Raw genomic sequence first — 22607 nt, forward strand, 5'->3', positions numbered from 1 at the left:
ATGCATTCTAATATACAAATTATACCATTTTAAGAAAACCCCTAGAATACTATCTAAAACTTTAAAAAGCATAAATATTTACATGCTTTACTCAATTACCATTCAAATACAAATACATTCACAACTACTACACTACAAAAGGGTTAAAATATACTGTTCAATTTTTATTTCAAAAAATTATGTTTCCTCTTGTTATCAAAACCACTTTAAAGGGGCTTCCCTGGTGGCGCAGTGGTTGAGAGTCCGCCTGCCGATGCAGGGGACACGGGTTCGTGCCCCGGTCCGGGAAGATCCCACATGCCGCAGAGTGGCTGGGCCTGTGAGCCATGGCCGCTGAGCCTGCGCGTCCGGAGCCTGTGCTCCGCAACTGGAGAGGCCACAACAGTGAGAGGCCCACGTACCGCAAAAAAAAAAACACTTTAAAGAAGATAAGAACAAGAAATGAAGATGAGCTGGTGGGGCATGTTATATGGATTTCTTGGAATGTAGAACCTTGAGAAGCAGAATACTGAAAAACAGTCTCCTAGAAGAATAAATGGAATATTGTGTCATCTGTTTAATTCAATTTGAATATAAAATCTATTCATTAAATAAAGGTTTTTAGAAGCATCTTTGTTTCATTTGGGACCCTTGGGGAACAAGAAGTGTTTTAAAACAGATCTTTATAGATGGTTTCCATAGCTGTGATGAGGTTCCATCTTGCAGCTAACTCTACCTGCAACTCCTAAGAAACACCTGCTACTGTGTTAGGAAAAGGATTACCTACTTTAACAAGGTGGTTCAAGTCTCTAGGGCAGGGCCTAAGGGCCACAAAACAACCCACCCACTTCCCTCCTCCATCTGACCAGAGACGGGCTTCAGCATGGCGGTGGTGCTGCAAATCCAAGGACCCTGAAATTATATACAAAATATTGTATATGATATTTTCTGAGATGATGGATTTCTTTAATCAGATTTTCTAGGAGATCCATGTATAATCTCCCCAAAATTAAACAACAGTACTCTTAGAAGTTATTTCCTCTCCTTTTAATATAAGGAATTTTCATAATCAAGGTTTAAAATGATTTGACTCAGTATTTCCAAAAATAAAGTTTAATCAGAAACAATTCTAGATTTTAATTTTTTTCTTTCAGAAACATGCTATTTATAGTATTCTATTAAAGTGAAAGTAATGGGTTATAGAACAACATACATTATATGATCTCACTAATGGGAAAATATAGGAAGATGTTCAAAATTTTAGAAGTTTCCTCTGCCTGGGGATTTTTACTTTCTATTGACTTGTCTTTAAGAGTGAGTCTGTAAGTTTTTACAAAAATAATAAAGCCATTATACAAGAAATAGGGTAGTTAAGAATATGACATTTCTCACTGCATAGTCTTTAAATGACTTTATTTTAGAAAACCATGAAAACTGAGACTCACTCATGACTCACAGCAAGTACTGTATCCTAAAATAGTCATTCCTATTCCACAGGAGAAGCTACTTTTCTAGATCTTTTTTTAAAAAAAGAAGTTCTCAAAATATCAAAATATGATTATGTGTAAGCTTATACAGGTGGTTCAAATTAAAAACAGAATTATCAAAATATATGAAATACCAAAATCAGTGCCTGGGTATCTGGTAGCTAAGTAAAACCTGGGTTATTTTTACCTCTCCTACATGAATGATAGAAATTTCCTATGAAGGAAATATGACTGTGAAAATTAAATGCACCTTAAAAGCATTTCATTGTTACATCTGCTACTTTATTTCCACTTTGGATTCAAATTTAGTCACAAATGTATGTAGAAAACTACTTAGAGAGATGACATATTGTCTAATTTCAGTTTTTCTCAGTTTTCAGGAGAATAAAATCAGTAGAGTGATAGATGAATTGGCCCAAATGACTTTTATATCCAAGTCTCAGTTATCTTGCCCCAATTTATTTTCCTCCCTTGAATTGGGAAATAATGATCAGAAAGACAGTGCTATGTTAATGTGGTCATAGTTTAAAAAAAAAAAGTTTTCAAAAACTGTGTGTACATAGCTTGTGTATAGAACAGAGAAGCAAAAATAAGTAGAATCTAATCAGTCTTGATATTCCATAATAATTCCATAATTCCTCAAAGCTGTTAATTACATATCATTATAACTTTAAGTGAGTAGACTCCAAATTATAAATCTAGCTCTGACACAAATGTGCTGAGTGATTAAAAGTTCATTTCATCTTGTTTCTCAGTACTCATTCATAAAACAACTGTTCTCCAATTTCTTCTTCAGAAAAACTTTACATTACTTTAAAAAAGGGAAGAATTGTGCTAAAAGGGAGACCTGCAAAGATCAATGAAGCATTTTTATACCAGAAGAATTTAAAAAATAAAGATCCTCTGCTTTACAGGGTCTTAGAAAAACCTACTTTCAGTACCTGCCCAGGACCTAAAAGAAATCATTATCTCTCTTGTAAGGCTCTCAACTACAAATATTTCTCCTTTGCACTGTTAGAAAATAACATGATAATTTTGCTTTAGTGCAGACAATACATATCTTGGTTTCATATTACAGAGGACGAATCAATTGAGAAGATGAAGCTATAAATGACTTGCACAAGAATATAACCTACCTGTTTTGGTTTCTTCATCAACAAAATGCTAAATTTGGGGCTGTATGTAAACTATTACTCAATTATAAATCATTATAAATTTGTGAATTACTGCATGACACAAAACGGTGTTTTTCTTTAAATCAATTTAATAGCATTTGCTTCATTATTTCATTCAATAAATATTAAACCAAGTACTGACTGCCTAAATTCTGGGAAGGAAGATATGGATCTCAGGTCCTGGAGCACTTTACTTATAGTCTAAAGGCAGAAAACAGCCAATTAAGTAACTAACCCTACTCATGAACCTGTCCCAACAAATTTTGTAATCTACCTCACACATATACCAAGGACATCTTGCCACTGCGCAATGTCTTATACACAGACATTCCACTGAATGGGGAATATATAATCCCATTTTGCCCAAAAGACCAAGTGGCCAGCATCCCAAACTATGAACATTTTCTAATAAACAACGTTGAAAATCTTTTTTTTTTTTTTGCGGTACGCGGGCCTCTCACCGTTGTGGCCTCTCCCGTTGCAGAGCACAGGCTCCGGACGCACAGGCCCAGTGGCCATGGCTCACGGGCCCAGCCGCTCTGCAGCATGTGGGATCTTCCCGGACCGGGGCACGAACCCGTATCCCCTGCATCGGCAGGCGGACTCTCAACCACTGCGCCACCAGGGAAGCCCCGTTGAAAATCTTTTAATGAATGTTTAGAAATCATAGAAATTACCAATGGGCACTCTGTGATTCACACATCCAAAATTCTATCTGATGTTTATACCTAGGTTTCCAAAAGACATCTCAAACTTAAAATCTCTAAAATATAACTCTGGATTTTCCCTCTTTATCTGGTTCTTTTTCTAATGTATTCCTTCTCAGTGGTGGTAGACCTATGCAACGCAGCTGTCCAAGCTAAAACACCTGGGAAACATCTTTGGCTCCTACCTTTGCCTGTCCATCTCTCCCAAACAATTCATCAACAAGTCCTAGCTTAGTTATATTGTGAATACATCTCTTTCTCTCCATCTTTACTGCTACCACCCTAGCCCCAGCCACATCATGCCTCATCTAGTCTATTAAAACAACCTCCTAACTGATCCTCCTTCTAAAAATCTTGTTCTGCTACAATCCATTCTCCACCCAGCAGCCAGTGATACATTTTTTTTGTTTTAATTGTCATGCTTCCTGAAAGAGATGTCCATACTTACTGACTTGGCTTTCCCAATTTCCATTCACTCCTCATTTCTCCTTAGAGAAGTCTGGTTTCAAGTCTATCAATCCTCTGAAACCCCTCTAGAGTCACAAATGTTGCCTGAAGACTACCAAACCCATGGAAACATTTCCATTCTTATTTGACTTGTTAGCAGTTCTTCTCACTGTTACTAGCCTCACCCCACTCCCAATTAAAAACATATTTTCTTCCCTTGACTGCCTTGTCTCTACTCTCTCCTGTCTTCCACTCAAGCTGCTGCTCCTTCTTCTTTGATCATCATCTAAATGATGGTATTCCTTGCCCTCTTCTCATTCTATATACATTTTCAGTAAGCAGTTGCATCTCTTCAAATGCCACCTTTAATCTAAAGCTCCTAAATTCTTATTTTTAGCACAGATTTTTCTACTTAGCTCCAGACCCAAATATCTAATTTCCTACTAGACTCTTCACTTCTATTTCCACAGGCACTTCAACCTGTCCCACAGACAACCTGTCCCTGTCTTCTCCCACATCAGATCTTCCACTCTTTTTCCCTTTCAGTAAATTACTACCATACATCTAGTTGCACAAGTTAGAAATGTATCATCATTGATTTTTCCCTCTCACCAAGTCCCCCTGTGATACCACCTATCCCCACTTAGATAAGGCCACCATCATCTCTTGCCTGGATTACTGTGCCAGCAGCATTAACTAGTATTCTTCACTCTCATCTCCCAATATACTCTTCACACAACTGTCAGGAATAAGTGCAGGACATGGCATCAAGGCTGTTACTTAGACACTGATTGTCGTTCCAGTCTCTTCTCTAGCCAGTTCCCTATTATAATATTCTTTATCACGGCCACATATATTGCTGGCAGTTCCCAACATACGCTACGCTCACCTACCTCTGGGGTTGCCCATACTGTCCTTTAGGTGGACCTCTTAGAACCCATGTGTCTTGGTCTAACACGTCTGGCCTTTCAGGTCTCAGCTTACCTGTCACCTTCTCCAGGAAGCTTTCCCTGATCTCTCTCCTCACATACCAAAACTGAGTTGGGTCCCTCACACACTCCCCTAGGCTTTCACTGCTTACTCTTATCACAGCACTTGTCTCTAATTGAAACCACCGGCTTACATGTCTATATTTATCCCACCAGACTCTAAGCCCCTAAAGACATTTAATTTTGAAAGAAAAAGCATTCATCATTTTATTCATTTTACTGAGTAAAAGTTTTAATCTCTACAATGGTTCACCTAAAATTTAAGCACTATGAACATCAAAGAGGAAAATATTTCTGTACTAGACTTTGAAAGCAAAGTATGTATCTAGTTTCACAGCAGGCAAACAAAATCTTCTTCCTCTGGCTAATTATAAGAAGAACAGTAGTACAAGTTAAAAAAAAAAAAGCAGGGGCTTCCCTGGTGGCGCAGTGGTTGGGAGTCCGCCTGCCGATGCAGGGGACACGGGTTTGTGCCCCCGTCCGGGGGGATCCCGCAGGCCGCGGAGCAGCTGGGCCCGTGAGCCATGGCTGCTGAGCCTGCACGTCCAGACCCTGTGCTCCGCAACGGAGAGGCCACAACAGTGAGAGGCCCGCGTACCACAAAAAAAAAAAAAAAAGCAAATATATATTCCTATAGAAATTATATTTTATTTTACTTATGATTTCAACAGATGTTTATCTTTAGAAAAGTCTGTTTGGAAAATTATGTTTTAAAAAAACACCCAGTTTTGCTAAATCAAAATTCAGAGCTTATGACAAAAACTGTCTCATCCTTTTGACTTTATCAATTTAGAGGCACAGGATCAACCATGAGTTCAAATAATCATCATCTTCTGGTAACAGCTATAATTCTAGAATATCCATTATCAATGAGTGTGAATCAAAGGCAAATCCAATTAAAAAGAGAAAATGTATCATTTTTAAAGCTATATTTAATATTTTATTATCCTGTACTACAAGTTAAGCCCAGTCATTAAAAAATTCTAGTTTCATACACCTAACATCTTTTTAACTACCGTTTATGCAGTTTCCTCACTAAGCAAAATCTGAGAGAGTATCTAAGAGCTTAAAAACCCTGTACTTCTTCTCCCTACCTTAAAGAAAGCTTTTCTGATGAAATGACAAGATAGCTATTTATTTAGAACAAGAGTGAAACTCATTCCCAATGAAAGCTAAACCAGAATGACTTCTGAGGTCCCATTCAGCACTGGAAGGCTCAACTAGATATAACATCACAATAATGTTACAGTAAATGCAATTAGCATCACCATTCCAGTAGGAGGAGTGAGTTCCCAAGAAATCCCTTGCCTTCAGTATCCAAGTTAGAAATAGGTTCTCTGAATTTTATAATGTGAACCTATCATATTTGGCAAACTACAAAAAAAAAAAAATCCTAATAGATTTCTTTAAGAAATCTGATCAAAATTGCAGGATTTCTAAAATTCACCATTACACGAAAAAACCACATAAACAAATTCCTTCAAGGAAAAGTTCAAAAATATATATAAAAAGTGGTTTGAAACTGCTCATTAGTGAATATCCTGCCCAGACAAGCAGAGCTTATTTCACATAAACCTAGCCTGTCATGTAAAACTCTTTCAGTAAAGCACTTAGGTTCCCTATCACATAATAATGCACTGAAAGTAATTATATGTTTAAAATCTGTTCCTTTCATCTCCTTCAAGGACATCCTTATAAATAAAGACTGAGCCTCAAATTTAGAAATTGCTGGAAACTAGTTATTTCAGTTTACCCGATATTTACATAGTTGTCCACATCTGGAAGTCAACCCAGTATTACTTTTCCACACAGACCTTACACAATACTTTTCCTAGAAATAAATCTATCAATAATGTTACACGTCACTTAAACCAGTCACTGGCAAAGCACAAATACAGCAGCAAACAATCTTTTGTTTCAAACCTACATTTACTATTTATTATCATGGTACTGAAAACCCAAAATTCATAACTTTGAATCAGATTTACGCACAAATATATTAAAACAAAACACAAAACAGAAGAGAACCCATCTGCTGGTAGATAGCACAGAACACCACTGAAGGAAGCATAATCAATAACGGGGGATGTGTGTAGAGGGAGGGCCAACAGGTAATTTCTTAATCAAAACAGTGACTCCGCCTACATGACCACACTTATTATGCACAGAACACCGTATTTGGTACTATAATAGGATATGAAAACACAGATAACTTCTGCTTTCACAAAAATTTTACCATCTCATTCTGGAGGGAGAACATCACTTCATAACTGACACTGACTCAGCACAACAAATCAACAAATACAGGTATCATTCAAACTGGTTAGCAGAAAGGCCAAAGACAAAAGAGAGTTATGGAATATAAGTGGCCCCAGGTCCTTGCTGCCCTACCTTCAGTAAAAAACTGTGGTCAAGATTAAGATGATAGATGTAAAAACACTCTGACGAAAAACATTTCTTTTTCCTTTTTCTTTTTCTTTCTAAAATGCCCTGTTTATTCTGCAAAAATCTGGAATACTTCACAAATCTGTGTGTCATCCTTGGGCAGGAATCATGCTAATCTTCAATAGTTTCAGTTTTAGTATTATGTGCTGCCAAAGCAACCACAAGAAAAACATTACTTGACGCTAAATAAATATAAGGCATGACCAAAAACAGTTATGATCAACAATATCTCATCTGTTCAACATCTAATAGTCAACATATACACTAGTAATATTAGTTCTAAATCTTCAAGAGGCAGAACAATGCTGTGAACATACAGCAAATATCAGCTTTACATTCCAAATTGGTTGGGATTATCATGCTACCCTGAATGATGAGATTAAAACTAGGCAAACTGCTATCATATGTTCTCATTTTTACTTGACAGCTCAGCCACAGCTCTGAAAATCACAGAGAGAAAAAAAAAACACGTGACCACCTTGTATCAAAGGATAATAGCTGATTTTTAATTATGATAACTACAGTAAAATCCAATAGAATCAACTCATCACACCTAAAACTCCAGAATCCAAGAGCACTATCCCCTTCAGGAAAGTAGCTGATTAGCCATAGGGGGCAGCAAAGTTAAGAGAGTGAAAAGTAAATAGCAGGAGGTGAAGTGAGGGCAGGAAATGTTAATAGGCTGGGTAATGAGCCGCGAGTATCCAGAGAAAAGGACAAAGTCTCAATTAATGAATTAAATCAATAGACAGATAATGCCAAACCAGTAATTCTCAACCCTGGCTGCATATCAGAATCATCCTGGGAGCTTTCAAAAATACAAATGCCTGCATCCTACCTTAGACCAATTTATTTAGAATCACTTGAGGGTAGGACCCAGGCACTGATGTTTTTTAAAACTCTCTAAGTGCACAGCCAGGGTTGAGAACACTGCTAAACACATAAAATTAAAATAAGGTAGTTTATATCCCCAGCTTTTTACAATTTAAAAAGTTAAAATTGTAAAAACACACAATCTATTATTTCCCAAATGTATGATTTTTGTTGATAAACCTGTCTTTGTCATCCAAAGAGAGGCAATACCTCATTAAAGACTAATTCATTTTTGTGATTTTAGCAGGGGAAAATATTATTCTTACAGGTAAAAATGATTAAACTGAAGGTCAAAGGGGTTAAACAACTAGCCCAAAGCAACTGTGACTCATCAATGATACAGGAAGACAGTTTAAGTGTACTATTTACAGGATGGTACTCTATCCCAGTGATCACACTATTTTACTTAAATACATTTTACTGGATTCTCACTTTACAGGCACTTCATAAAAGGATCCAAAATTCAATTAAGAATCAGAGGAGGTAACAACATTGGGGGAAAAAGAAATTTGACCCTAAATAGGAATTCTGAAGATGTTAAATTAGACTTAAATGGAAGTTTTTCCTTCATGTGAAGGCCAGCAACAGACACTATATTAATTTCTCTAGAAGTATATCCTTAAAAAGTTTTTAAAAATTTAAAAGTAAGTCTACCAGAAGAAATATAATATTACTTCCAGAAGACAGTCCTAAAATAGGTAAAATGTTATATCCCTTTGTAAACAAACATTTTTAACTTATTCAGATGAATTTCAACTCTCCTTTATTGCCACCCCAATTACTAAAACGGGTTTTGGGTTTAGATGGAATGAAATTAATTTTGAAAAAAATCTATAAACCTTAAAAGTTCAGTCAGTAGTGTCCCTCACCAGCACAAAAAAGTTAAGTTAGTTATGAAATTTCAAATCGTGTCGTTGTTCTTGTTCCAGATACCCTAAAAGACCACATACATCAAGAAAAACAAAATTTTTTTTTCCCTATAGGTAAGCAAAGCACTTCAAATGAGCACCACTGTTACTGGACTCAATACCTCCAGTGGGACCCAGGTTCTAAGAATATACCAACCAAGAAACTGAGGAAACTTGGTAAGTTCTTTACCTCATCTGAAGGGGACTTCAATCTCAAAGCCAGTTTCATTCTGTTCTTTGCCATTTACTGGCTGTCTCCCATAAGAAATGCACATCTATACAATTCTACTGGCTAATTCAACTTCTCTGCTTGATAAAAAACTTCTAACTACAACTTTCAATATTTTAAATAGTCACTCTACCCTATTTCCACATCCACACTTATGCTGATGTTACAGCTTCACCTCATTTCACATAAATCATATGTGAAAACTGATTATAAACAAATTATACATTAAGTACACTAGCAAAGTTTACTATTTATGTGAATCCTTCATTTAGAAAATACCTTTGATCTGGATTTTCAAATATCAAACAGAATGGGAACTAACATTCTTTGCCTATTTTTAGGCACTAATTACATTATTTCACTTAATCCCCCAAATCCTGGGGAGATAGAAGGTATTATCCCCATTTTAGAGATAAGGAAAGCAACTCAGAAAGATTAAAATTTTACCTTTGACCCAGGGCTGACCCCAATGACCCAACTCTATGATACTGCTCAAATTTCACAAAGCAGGATAACAGCAAAAATACTGAAATCATTTAACCTGGGTACCGGTGTCAGGTGCAACACCATCCAGATAAGTAATCACAGGCCTGAAACTAAGCTGTTTAAGCCTCAGCTTTCTCATCTGCGAATAATACTGGTCTTGCACAGAGTTGCTGGGATAACACAATGAAATATAATTTTTGTAAAAATACATTGAGCTACGGATTGTCACAATATTACCTTAGGTGTGAAAAAGCAAGGGCTATCGGGGATTAGATGTTACACAACTTTGGACTATTTCACTTATTATGAGCAATACAGTTTTTATAATTTAAAAATATAAATAAAAGTGCAAAATAATTTGTAAATGCTAAATGTTATATAACTGTATGGCATCTACTATTTTACCAAACCAATCCTTCTAGAGACTTACACAAAAAAGGTTAAACAGACTGAAAAGCTTCCAATTAACTGATTTTTTTTTTTTTTAAGTTAAAAGTCTCCTAACTGTTGGTTACCAGAGGAAAAGTTTAAGGTAGAAAAATTAAGTACTATACTAATGAAAATTTAAATACAGAAAAAAATGATTGACAGAACGTTCCTACCTTTATTTTCTAATACCTAGTTCTCAGAGGAACTTACAGAACTAACATAAGAAATTTCAAGTATTTTGGAAAAAAAAAATTTTTAAGTTATAAAATATAAGGCAGTTAAGTTTGATGACCCACATAACAGTTTCTCATTTTTAAAACATCCTTTTAACAAGGCTTGTTTTTTAAATACTTTCTGTAATAAAACAGAATTTTCTCTGAACATTTTCACCATTAAAATCCTGCAACCCACTTACTAAATTATTTCACACGAATAACTTCTTATAGATTATAAAGTGGGATTATTTTGTTACTCTTTACCCATAGCATGCTTTAAGGAAAATAGCTGGCACCTTTCCAGTTTAGATTCATGTGGACAAAGTGTAACGTAAGCAGGTTGGCATAAACACTTAAAAGATTTTGTATGGCCACAGACATTGAATCACTCCACAGCAAGATTATATTTCAGAGCAGGAAGAAAAATTCTCTTTCATAAATGTATTACAGGGCTTTCCACTGGTTTTTGTTAAGGCCACAAATGGAAAAAACTACTACTGACAGAAAAAGCACTCAACGTTGTGGTATCAAAGACACTGCCAAAGTACCAAATGAAGCAACTGAATTTTTAAAAAACCACTTTTCAAGCATTTTGGCATCTGGAGTACAAGTAGTTTTTCCTAGTGGGTAATCTAAGTAAGAATCTTATTCTTCAATTAAATTTACATAAATTTATCCTGAATACGTAACTTTGCTTATAAAGAATACTATATTTTCATGTAAAACATACAGAATAAAACTAAAGTTCCAATTTTATTTTTTTCTCTACTAGTGAGCAAAATACTATAAATAAAACATTCAATGACACCTTCAACTTGTTGAACTATACACCGTGAAACCTGGATGAATACTGACTCTGCATATTTTTGCTAGACTTTTAAAAACAAAATATATTAAAACTGCATCTCCTGGCTTGAAGCAACCATATATCTAATATTCAATTATTTTTATTAAATATAAGTAAATATTATATTAAAAAAGACAATATAAGGAACATCTTACTAAAAAGCAAATTAAAGAAACATGAAAGAAAAACACTAGCACCAAACCTTCAAACTGCAAAAACAATTTGCCAATTTAATGAAAAAAAATTAAAAAGGAAAAATATGTTTTAGTTAAGTTTAAAATTTTAAATTCATGAATAGTAGTTCAATGTCCTAATAGGTAAGATGATATTCTTTTATAGCTATGACATCACTCAAGTATTAGTCTTGGCAATGCCTACTACCATTGTGGTCTACCATTGACTATGCTATGTAAATTTTCACAATTTTTTTATGCTAAATAGCAAATGATAAATGCAGTACCACAGGCTACACATCTTAAATAAAACCTTCTTTCAAAAGTCATTTTGATTCTGGCTGTGGGATGTCTTTAATTTAGAAGCACCCCAAGAGGCAGGGCAGTGTAGGATCTGAATGGGGTTCCAGAGCTATTGCAGGTCAACTGTGATTTGATCTGGGGTTTTCTTTAGACTCTTAGCCAAACTAAGGCTGGATTCATAGGCCCAAAGACAAATCAGAACCAGACTGGCCTTAAAGGGGATGCTGGAGCTTTTTCAAACTGATAGAAAAACCTGCTGAACATTTATCTATTTCAGTATGAACTTTTCATTTCCTGGCCTTGCAAAACAGATGATCTAGATTTCTATCAGGTTTCTTTTGTCGAAAAAAAATTTCGAATGTTTAGTACCATTATCATCTTGTTCCATGATGATGCCTATCTCATAAAAAGCAAAGACATTAAAATTATAAAATTAAAAGGTAGTAATCCACAAAGAATAAACTAGAACACCAGGAACCAATTTCTTTCTTTCTTTCTTTTTTTAATCCTCTAAACCTAGTGGGAAAAAGGAGTGAGCCAAAAGGAGTGCCAAGTTCTCCTGCAAGGCATTGACACGGATACCAATCTGAATTACTGTACAAACCTACAAAGTCCCTGGAATCACTGCTTGGCGAACTAAGTTCCCATTCCATTGCAAAGCGACACTATCTATCCCTTAACACCTCTCCAAGTTTACCGTGTGTATCTTCTAAGACGATAAAGTATTTTAAGTCTTTCTATTCTTTGGGCTACAGGGAACATTTAAATCTAATGACCCAGTAAGTAAGACACTACACTGGTCAGATTTTTTAGGCTTTTTCTTTTTTTTTTTTTTTTTTAGGCTTTTTCTTTATAGATAAATCTAAAGGCCAGGTAACTCCTAACCGGTGTGTGCATTAGGATTCCTGGTCTGTAAGACTCTTAGGAACCATCAATGGGAAGGAAAGTTAGGGAGAGAGTGCGTACAGGCGCTTTATAATTGGAAAAGTAAAGGATTGGCTAAGAGTGGCCGAAAAGAGGAGGCAGGTCTCAGAAAGGGAAGGTCGGAACGTAAGACAGGCTGTTAAAGCAAGATGGGGACGGGCAAGGCTCGGGGAAGAAGAGTGAAGAACTCTACCCCTCGGACCGCAAGAGGAGAGCTCCAGTCGCAAGGGCAGGTAAAAGAGCGCGCAGGTGGGGAGGGGTGCCGACCTCCTCCAAGACCGGAAGAGCTGAGGTGAACCCAGAAGTGAGAAAAGCAAGGCTCTTAACAGCAAACCTGTTTGAATCAAAGGGGGTGGGAGGACGCCAAGGAAGCATGGGGAACGCGACTCGCACACTCCGAGCCCCAGCTGGGCAGAAGAAACCCCCAGAAAGAAATGACTCTGGCGGCGCGGAGGCGAGCCCCCACGTTCCTCCCCGGGCTGCGCCCTCGGAGGTTACCTTTGAGCTGGGGCAAGGGGTGCAGCTCCGGCTGGCTGCCCTGGCTGCGGAACTGCGACGAGCCCTGCGAGCGCTTCTGCCTCTGCGCTTTGCGCACCGATTTCCGGGTGAAGCCGTCCACTTTCTCCGAGGCCGAGATGGCGGCGCTGGCAGCCCCCGCCGGCGGCGGCGACGACGACGACATCACCACGGCCCTGGTGCTTGGCAGCTCCGGCTGCTGCTTGCACGGAACGGGCAGCAGCAGGAGGAGGCGGGGGAGAGGCGCCGAGAGCTCGCGCCCCTCCGCCCCGTTCCCCCGGCCGCACTGCCCTCCCGCTCCCGGGCGCCGCCGAGCTTCTCCTCGCCGCCCACCGACGCCTCACGGCCACATCTCAGCGCCGGAGGTTCCTGGTCCCCGACGCGCGGCGAGCTCCGGGGCTGACGGAGGCGAGGGCGGGGGTAGAGGGGGGGTGAAGAAGTTGTTGACTCCGAGTTCGGACGGCTGGTGGACGGGAGCCCGAAGTTTAGACAACTGAGGCGAGGACGCTGGGGTGCGGACGTCGAACGCGCCTCTCGTCCCTGCAGCCTGGGTCGCCAGCCGGCCGGCCCGCCAGCACCTCAGTGGCCGCAGCTAGCGCAGCCCGCCCTGCCTGGAGCCTCTTCCCGAGGCGCTGCCATCGCGGGTCCCCTCCGAGCCGCTGTCGCCACCGCCGCGGTGTCCGCTCTTCCCTGTCAGCGCCGACCCCTCATCTCCCGGGGCGGTGAACCGCCGCCCCGGCCCTGGGCGCGCACACACAGTCGCTCCTCGAAGCGCCGAGCAGTCCGAACCCCCTCCCCCACGCGCCCTTCCGCAGCCCACAGAGAACCCCTGGCGGGCGACCGCTACAACTTGAGAAGGTGCTGGGTAGAGGCAAGGGGGGAGTGTGAGTGCGTGTGCGCGCGCGCGCTAGGGCGCGCGGCCAGGGGGAGGGACCGCGCGGGGGATGGGGAGGGAGGAGATTGACTGACAACTTCCGCGGGGTCCCGCCAGCCTCTCGGAGGCCCGGGAAGGAGTAGGGGGTGGGAAAGCACGCCAGCTCCCTCAGCCAATCGCAGGGCTAAGCGGCAGCAACGGGGTGAAGCTTGGCCTCCTGCAAGGGCTATCAAACTGGGAGGTTAGGCAGAGGAATGGGGCGTGGTTGTATGATGGACCTTGGCTACAGCCAATCGTTAGTGAGGATGACAAGCGGAGTTGCCACTCTCACGTCACAACAGTGTAACTAACTCTCTAATGATTGAGGGGAGGTGCTCCTCCAGCAGCGATCAGCTTTGCACGCCTGCGCGACAGCTCCAGGCTATAATTGCGCTCCTGACAGCCTATGAGAAGACCGGGAAACTAGAGGAGGGAGTTTAGAGAACAAAATAGACTGTGCCCATCCTTCCCTCCCCTCTCTACTGGCCAATGAGGAACTGAAGCGACTGGTGGAGGGCTTGAGGGCTGGGGCGCGAAAGAGCGCCAGGTGTTACATCACTGAAAAGGGGTGGAGCAAAGGCCTGGTAGGGGTGGAACAAGCAGTGTGATCGATGGCTGAAGTAGTCCCACGGAGGAAGACGAGGAAATGAACTTGTCCAATCAGAGCGAGGTGCTGGCCTCTGTGGGCGGGCCTTGGAGCCTCGCCTGCCCTAAGCCGCGCACTTGGAAGTTAACGGGATAAATTTATAGCTCTCTGGTGGCCCTAGCACTGCACTTCCTGAGAGCTGTTCTAGCGCGAGTTTGGGCAGTCTGGCGTACACTACTGAAAAGAGTTTCCCAGATCCACACCCTGCAGGAAGAGATTTATCATTTCCAATTTAGTATGCTACTAATTTTCACTCTTCTTCAGCCGGAGGCCTTCAGCTGCTCCAACAGGAAGAGTACAGATTGGCTGATCTGTGGTTTGTGGATTTGAGGGCTTGCCATTTACTCTTACTGGGATCCCCTGTAGATTCCATCCAGATTTTAAACTTTTTAAGGACAGAGACTACTGGTCATCTTAGTTTCTTTGTGTGGCGCTTTCTGTTAATGATGCTTAATAAAAATAAGTGAGCTGAACAGTCTGTCTTCTCTGCAGCTTGGCGGACCCCAATCTCCATTTCTCTTCCACGAGCCCCAGACCTCTTCCTTTCGACTAAATTAAAATGGTTGCCATATATTTAAGCAAAACTATCTGATGCATATGTACCGAAGATGCCAACTTTGGGTAGGAAGTTGGATTCCAGATCTAAAACCAAACACTACTTTAAAATACTTCCTTCCTTACATTCACTGAGTGGTGAAATCGTACACAAGCCTCCTAGTCAAGGAGGTTCAAACCTCAGCAGCGTCTTTGACACCTTCCTCATCAAATCAAGTTCCAGATCGTGTTGAATCTACCTTCACAAACGTTCAAACCAAGCCTTCCTTACAATTTGCACAACCAACCCACCAAATATAGTTCAGGGCTTTCAAAGTCACTGCCAGATCAGTCTTTTTAAATGCCAAATTTTCTTATTGGCATGTGTGAAGAACCATCCAGTACCTACAGAATAAAGTCCCAATTCCAGGCTCTTCTCAATCTAACTCGTGGCTGTCTTTCCAGGCATAAATCGTGCCATGTCCCTACACAAACTCTTTTTCAATATAGACACATCATTCTACACACTGATACCCTAAAAGTATAGTGCTTCCTTGACCCTCAGCTCCAACATCTTGAAATAATCCACTTTTTTCCCCATCTTGTTGAGACCTAACTGTTTTTTCTAACCCTAGCTCAACCCCTATCTTTTATGAAGCCATTCATGATAATCTGGCCAAAAGGGATGCCTTTCTTCTTTACATTCCTATAGCATTTATTATCTATAACACTCACAGGGTCTGTCATCATATAATGTCAGAGATGGCAGGCACTCTGCTCTTTCTCCCCTGGAAGTCTGTAAACACTAAGAGAGCAAGAACTCAGTTATTTTATACCTATGTATCTTTTACTGAACAAAGGATAGATATGCAGTATGTAACAGTCTAATTTTTAGTTCTCAAGAACAAGGTTTCTGAAAGCATGATCATTGGATCGCCTGCATCAAAATCCTCTGAGGTGCTTACTTAAAATGCAGATTCCTGGACCTGACCCCAGACACACAGAATCAGAACCTACGTGAAAAACACTGAGAAATCTACTTTTAATAAACTCCCTAGGTCATACTTATGCACACAAAAGTTTGAAACTACTGTTATCTAGTCACCTGGATTTTATTTAGAATAGATTATAAATGTCTAAAAGTCAAGGGTAGTACTATTTATAATAAAGAGCATTTACATAGGATAAGAAGGGGAAATAAATAGCAGAGCACACCAATAAAGCTAAAATTCATACTGGAATATGATAGATAATAAATAATGGAAAATAGAGACCAAATAGAATAGATAGAAAATAGATACTAGAAACAAATTATTGGGAGGCTTGGAACCAGCAAAACTGTCAGGGCTTTCTGAAACAGCCTCTTGGAGAAGAATTTTGAGAAAAATTCTAAATAAAGAGTGACTTAAAGCCTAAGAAGAGAGAAGGATGGCATTCCATGTTGAAGACACCAGACATTTCGGGGGAGATGGAGAATACAATAGCCAAAGAATCAAAAGGCCTGACTTTATTAATTATCAATAGTTTGGGCCTGTCGAGTCACTCACCCTCTCTGAGTCTTAGTTTCCACATTTGTTTATCAGAAAAAAATAAGTAACCAGCCTTCTTTACAACGTTGTCATGAGTTTTAAATGTGATACATAAAACAAAGCACTTGGGAAAGTGAATATTTTGCACATAATAATTTTAAAGACATATGTATTTATTGAACATTTATTTTCCATGTACTATCTCCTATGTATCTCCTATGTATTTTCCATGTACAAATCTCCTAAATAGAGATTTGTTAACTAACAATCATCTAACAGAAAACTGCAATCTCAGTGCTGATCTGTATGTAACTCTGACACAGGAAGAGTGTCAAGGATGAGTCCATGCTGTATCACTCCTGCCTTTTCCCATATGTGAAGACCCATATGTGATTCAGAGGTCAAGGCTTCATCACTGCAAATTCTTTGGTTTACTTTATCCCCACATGACTTGAATTCCTTAGTCCATAAGCATAAATATGCTTAGTGATCTCATTCTTTTATTCACAATACCTAGCTTGCTGGGGAAAATAAGTAATTCGTGAGACAACAATATCCACAAAGCAAAATCACAGTCTTTTAATGGTTTAAAGAGTGCATCCGAGGGGGGAAAAAATTCCAGCACCTCTGATGGCTGAGGATATTATTTATGCTTTCAATTTCAAGAATAATAGAAGAAATATTTTTTTTTAAAGAGTGCATCAGGAAAAAAAAAAAAAAAGAGTGCATCAGGGAGAGTATTCTTTTCAAATCACTGTGAAATTCTCTAAAGCATGTCCAAGTAAAGTTTCGGCTGTCAACGCTCTCTTTCCTTAAGAGCCATAATACCCAAACTGTGCTCCAACAGAACACCAAACAAATGTGTTTTATCTGCAGAATCAAATAGTAGTGGTCGTTTCCAAATTTACAAAAATATAATAAAATAAAATTTCTTCCTTACATCTTTCTTAAAAGTTTGATTCTTTTCTATTGCTTTACTATACTGGAATCTAAATCAAGATAGTATCTGATTTATCATAAAAATTTTAATTTTTAATATGTCACTCCTTTTTATTTAAATACATTCAAATTATGTAAAATTCAGAAAGAATGAAAGGGTAACAGGAAAAGTCTCACTCCCATTTCTGTCTCCCAAAATCCAGGTCCCCTCCTGGGAGGGAATCAATGCTATCAGATTCTTATATGCGCTTCCAGAGATAAAATAGGTTTACTCTCTTAAGATTTAATAAATTCACATTTTTAGATGTTCCACCAAAAGCTACATGATTTATAGTGATTTCGTCACCTGAAGAAGTTTGAAAACCACTGCTCTATCCATCAATGAACCTTCCAGAGTTCTTACAGGTTTATTCATAGCTATTCATTCATTCATTATTTTATTCATTAATTCATCATGTAACAGATATTTATATATACATGCTATGCATCAACAAAATATGAAAGTTGAAGGGACCTTAGATGCTAATCAGGTCAAGTTGGTACCTGACCCCAGGTAGACCAAGAAGGTCCTCCTTCAAACTGATCCAAATTGGAAAGTCCTTTTTTTTTTTTCATATCTTCCAGGAGACTTTTGTTTCCATGTACAATGAGATCTTCTGACCAATAACTTACTATGCAAGTTGTCAAAGCTTACAGGCACTTGGTTCATAAACTAAACTCAGCGCTTTTCTAGATTTTTTTCAGGGACTTTAATTCTGTGTTGTCTTTCTGGCCACTGTTCAAGCACAAGTACACATTGAGATGATTGGAATTCCTGCAATTTTCAGGAAGGGTCCTTTGTTAACAGCACAAGATCCGTAGTCATGGTTTTCAATTGCTGCCATTTTTGCTTTTAATTATAAATTGCTTACAGTTAAGCTTGTCATTATTAAATCAGTTTGTTGCTGGCTATTACACAGGCTATTGTCTTGGTCAATCAAGAACTTAGACTAGGTCAGTAGTCTGGCGGTAGAGATGGTTAGATTGGAGACTTCTTTTAGAGGAGGATTACATAGGACTTGCAGAAGGATTGAATGTGAGCTCTTGGTACAGCAGAGGTATTATTAATCCCCCCAAAACATGCTGGTACACTTATACTTTATGATTATCTCTGAATCCTTTTTCTATAGCTGTGAGATCTTTTGCCCCATCTTAAGTGGGCTGCAATCATAAATGTTCGATAACCCCTGGTGTGCCCAATCCTACCTGTATACTAGATGAGGAACCAGGATGTAGTTTGAAGGGGCTCAGCTCAGGCCGTATTCTCTTGTCCTTGCAGAGTGGGATTTAAAAGACTGATACTGGCGAACTCTCTGCTCTTTAATTCAACTGCAAGTATTTTTCAAGTGCCTTCTATGTGCCAGGCAATATGCCAGACACTAGGAATGGAGAGATAAATAAAGCATGGACCTTACAATTTAGTGAGGACAGACAGCATGACAAATCAAAGACTATACCCTAAATGTTTCCTACGGTGTTGTGTAAACATAGTGGAAAGAAGAGCAAATTTGGTTTGTGAAGAGAGAGTCAGAGAAAATTTAACAGAAAACGTAATGCTTGAAGTGAGCCTTGAAACAAAATGAAGTTTTCATATGTATAAGAACAACAACAGAAAAGAATACTTGCCATTCAAGAAACTAATTTCCCACATTTCTTCATCACTAAAAAGATTTCCAGGGAATTCCCTGGTGGTCTGCCATGGCCCGGGTTCAATTCCTGGTTGGGGAACTGAAATCCGGCAAGACGCGTGGCCAAAAAAAAAAAAAAAAAAAAGAATTCCGTATTATAGTCAATGAATTTACTTATTTCACACAATATGTTACCAAAAAGAAAAAATTCCATTGCAACAGAAGAATATATTTTGCCACACCTTGTCAGAATTTGACCTGGAGGTGAACGGGCAAAGAAAAGCAAAGATTAAATTCAACACAGGACTGCTCTCTGGGTATATATTGAGGAGCAGTGATTACAAAACCACTGTATGGCTCCTTAATGTTCCACTCATATGCAGATGTTATATAAACCTATAAGTGGTCTTCCTCTTTCATCTGCCTGGAGGAAGCATGTAGTAAGCTTTGAAGCAGTCCCTGTCTTAAAATACCTAGCGGCTGCATGCCAGCAATACGTTCTCTCTTATTGGCTTGTTATTTTGGCTCAAACTTGCAGAAAATAATTAATTTGAAAATCTAAGAAATTGACCTTGTATCTTCAATATCAGGAGGTGTTTATGCTTTGAAGAAGCAATGCTAGTAGTACTATGGGATTTTCAGGAATTATTGAACTGGAAATTCTCCAGTGTTTTCAGATCCTAAGCTTTGACTTCTATACCAGAGGATACAGTTTTTTAAAAAAAACTGTGTGTGTCTCTGGGTGTGTATATATAATCATCACCATAAATTTAACACCTACTGTGTACTAAGCATTATTCATACAAAGAATCTGGCAAAAAGAGATCAAACAAGATTCTCTATTAAAGTCCCTCTCATCTGTGTGACATGCCTCTCTATTCCCCTGGGAGTTTGGTCCCAGTGACTTCTGTCATGTCCAGGAGCAATTTTTTGTATTCTAGCATCTCTGGGGTCCTCTATTCTTTTCTTGTAAAAATCAGTGAAAATTCAAGCTCTCTTTATTCATTCTGTACAAAGACATTCACCAAAAATGAAATTGAATGGATTGGACTGTCACTGCCATAAGATGCCCAGCACTTTAAAATTTTTGTATATGTAGAGCTCTGAAGTCCTGTTACTTAGAAGGGAAATGAGATTATCAAGAGATATAATGGTGCCCAATGTTTCCTATTCATTCACTCAAAAAATATTCATTAATCTCCTATAACATGCCTGGTTCATTCCAGGTGATTGATGAATAGCCATGAGTGACACAAGGCTGACTGCATGGGGCTCACCATCAGTGGGGAGAGCTCACATCAATTAAAATTCAACTATGGAAACAAAGCAGGGAATATGCACCAGAGGAAACATGGTATTATTGCACACATGTACGGGCAAACCAGGAGGCTTGGTCATGCTATGGACCAAACAAGCACCATCACCAATTCATGAGGCCTGTTATGAACACGGCCCATGGCTAAACATTGTGGTCTTGACCCTAAGGGAGCACGAACTCTAGGGGAAGAGATGAGGCATCAGCCCAAGGAAAGATAATTTCTCATTCAGGACAGTATTTGATGAGAGCCAAGACAACAAAGTCCGAGGGAGTTCACAGGTGATGCTTGTACTGAGGTGGAAGACATGGGATTTTAGCTGGATCCAGAGGATTGGGAATAATTAACTAAGTAAAGAAAAGTAGACGTGTTAGGGGAGAGCACCATCCAGCTACTTACTACACATCTCTCCAGCACAAAGTGTCCAGCTTATTATGCCCACCCCCTCCTCCCCCACTACTTGATATTGCCGCCCACCAGTCAGTGAAGGAAGGGTGTGAAGGCACACGGGTGGGGAAGTACAGGCATGTACAGGGGGTGTTAGATGTCTTTCCTAGAGAAGGTGATTTCTGGAGGGGTAGTGGGAGACAAAGCTGGAAAAGGTGCACTCATTCAGTCATTCAACAAACATTCAATGCTTATTATAGGCTATTTTCTGTTCTAGTTTCTGGGGATAGAAAAAAACAACAACAGGTTTTTCCCTCAGAGAGTCTGGAAAGGAAAGTAAAATGAAAACATAAAAACAAAAAAACCCACTAACCACCATAGACAGTATAATAAGTGCTGTGTCAAAGGTAAGCACAGAGGAAGAAGGCAGAATCTATGGGGTGGGGAGCAAGATAGCCTTTCTGGAGGAAGAGGTTCTAGATTTGAGAATTGAAGAACATAAGGAGTTAGTCAGGACTTTCCCAGTGGCGCAGTGGTTAAGAAGCCGCCTGCCAATGCAGGGGACACAGGTTCAAGCCCTGGTCTGGGAAGAACCCACATGCCACGGAGCAACTAAGCCTGTGTGCCACAACTACTGAGCCTGTGCTCTAGAGCCTGAGAGCCACAACTACTGAGCCTGCGTGCTACAACTACTGAAGCCTGTGTGCCTAGAGCCTGTGCTCCACAGCAAGAGAAGCCACCACAATGAGAAGCCCACGCACCGCAGTGAAGAGTAGCCCCCGCTCGCCGCAACTAGAGAAAACCCCTATGCAGCAAAAAAGACCCAATGTAGCCAAAAATAAATAAATAAATTTAAAAAAAGGAGTTAGTCAGGAAAACCCAGAAAGGGGAATTTATTCCAAGAAGCATGAAGGAGATGTTTAAAGTACAGAGCCCTGAGAGAAGGGGATACATCAGGAAGGTGAAGGGAGTTTGGTATGAAAACTTTGAGGTAGCAGCAGACAAAGAAGATGGTATCAGATTATGGAGTGTCTGTAAGTTTGGACTTTATGCTGAGGTCAGTAGGGAGACGCCAAAGCACGTTTGAATGGAAGATGTCACGTGGAAAGCAGTGTTTTAAGAGTACTGGGTGGGGAAAGTGGAAGCCAGAAAGATTAGCTGGAGGTGAGGATAAGTGTCCAGGAGAAGGACTTGACTGAGTGGTGCTGAGCAGTGTGTGTCAGCACCTGTGGAGCTCTTCTAAGCTATACGGTATTTTGAAAAAATTCCCAAGTGACAATCCAGACCCCCCCCACCCCCCATCCCCATCCCCCATTCCTTGATGATCACTGACTTAAACTAAAAATGGCCCTGGAAATAGATATGAAAGACATTACAAAGGAAACACCCGAGAGATTTGATGAATGGGGGGTGGCAAGTCAAAGGGAAGAATTACAAAGGGTGCCAAGGTTTTGAACTGGGGGCCTTTAACCAAAAGGTTCAAAAGCTAAGCCAGTTTTCTTCTGTGGGAGGGAGACGAAAGGAGTGCCAGAGGAAGGAAGGAA

At 39.7% G+C, this 22607-nt stretch overlaps 1 protein-coding gene and 1 pseudogene across 1 annotated transcript in view; both read right to left on the bottom strand.

Annotated features, from left to right (window-relative positions):
- Positions 1–14020, bottom strand: part of PPP2R5A (protein phosphatase 2 regulatory subunit B'alpha) — a 92249-nt gene extending 78229 nt beyond the window's left edge. The window contains exon 1 of the mRNA XM_067729017.1: positions 13115–14020. Coding sequence (XP_067585118.1) covers positions 13115–13298 — 184 coding nt within the window. The 5' untranslated portion in view covers positions 13299–14020. The remainder of the gene's footprint in view (positions 1–13114) is intronic.
- Positions 7288–7387, bottom strand: LOC137220290 (U6 spliceosomal RNA; annotated as a pseudogene).
- Positions 14021–22607: the final 8587 nt, after the last annotated feature.

This window comes from Pseudorca crassidens, chromosome 2 (assembly GCF_039906515.1).
Source record: "Pseudorca crassidens isolate mPseCra1 chromosome 2, mPseCra1.hap1, whole genome shotgun sequence".
Taxonomy (NCBI): domain Eukaryota; kingdom Metazoa; phylum Chordata; class Mammalia; order Artiodactyla; family Delphinidae; genus Pseudorca; species Pseudorca crassidens.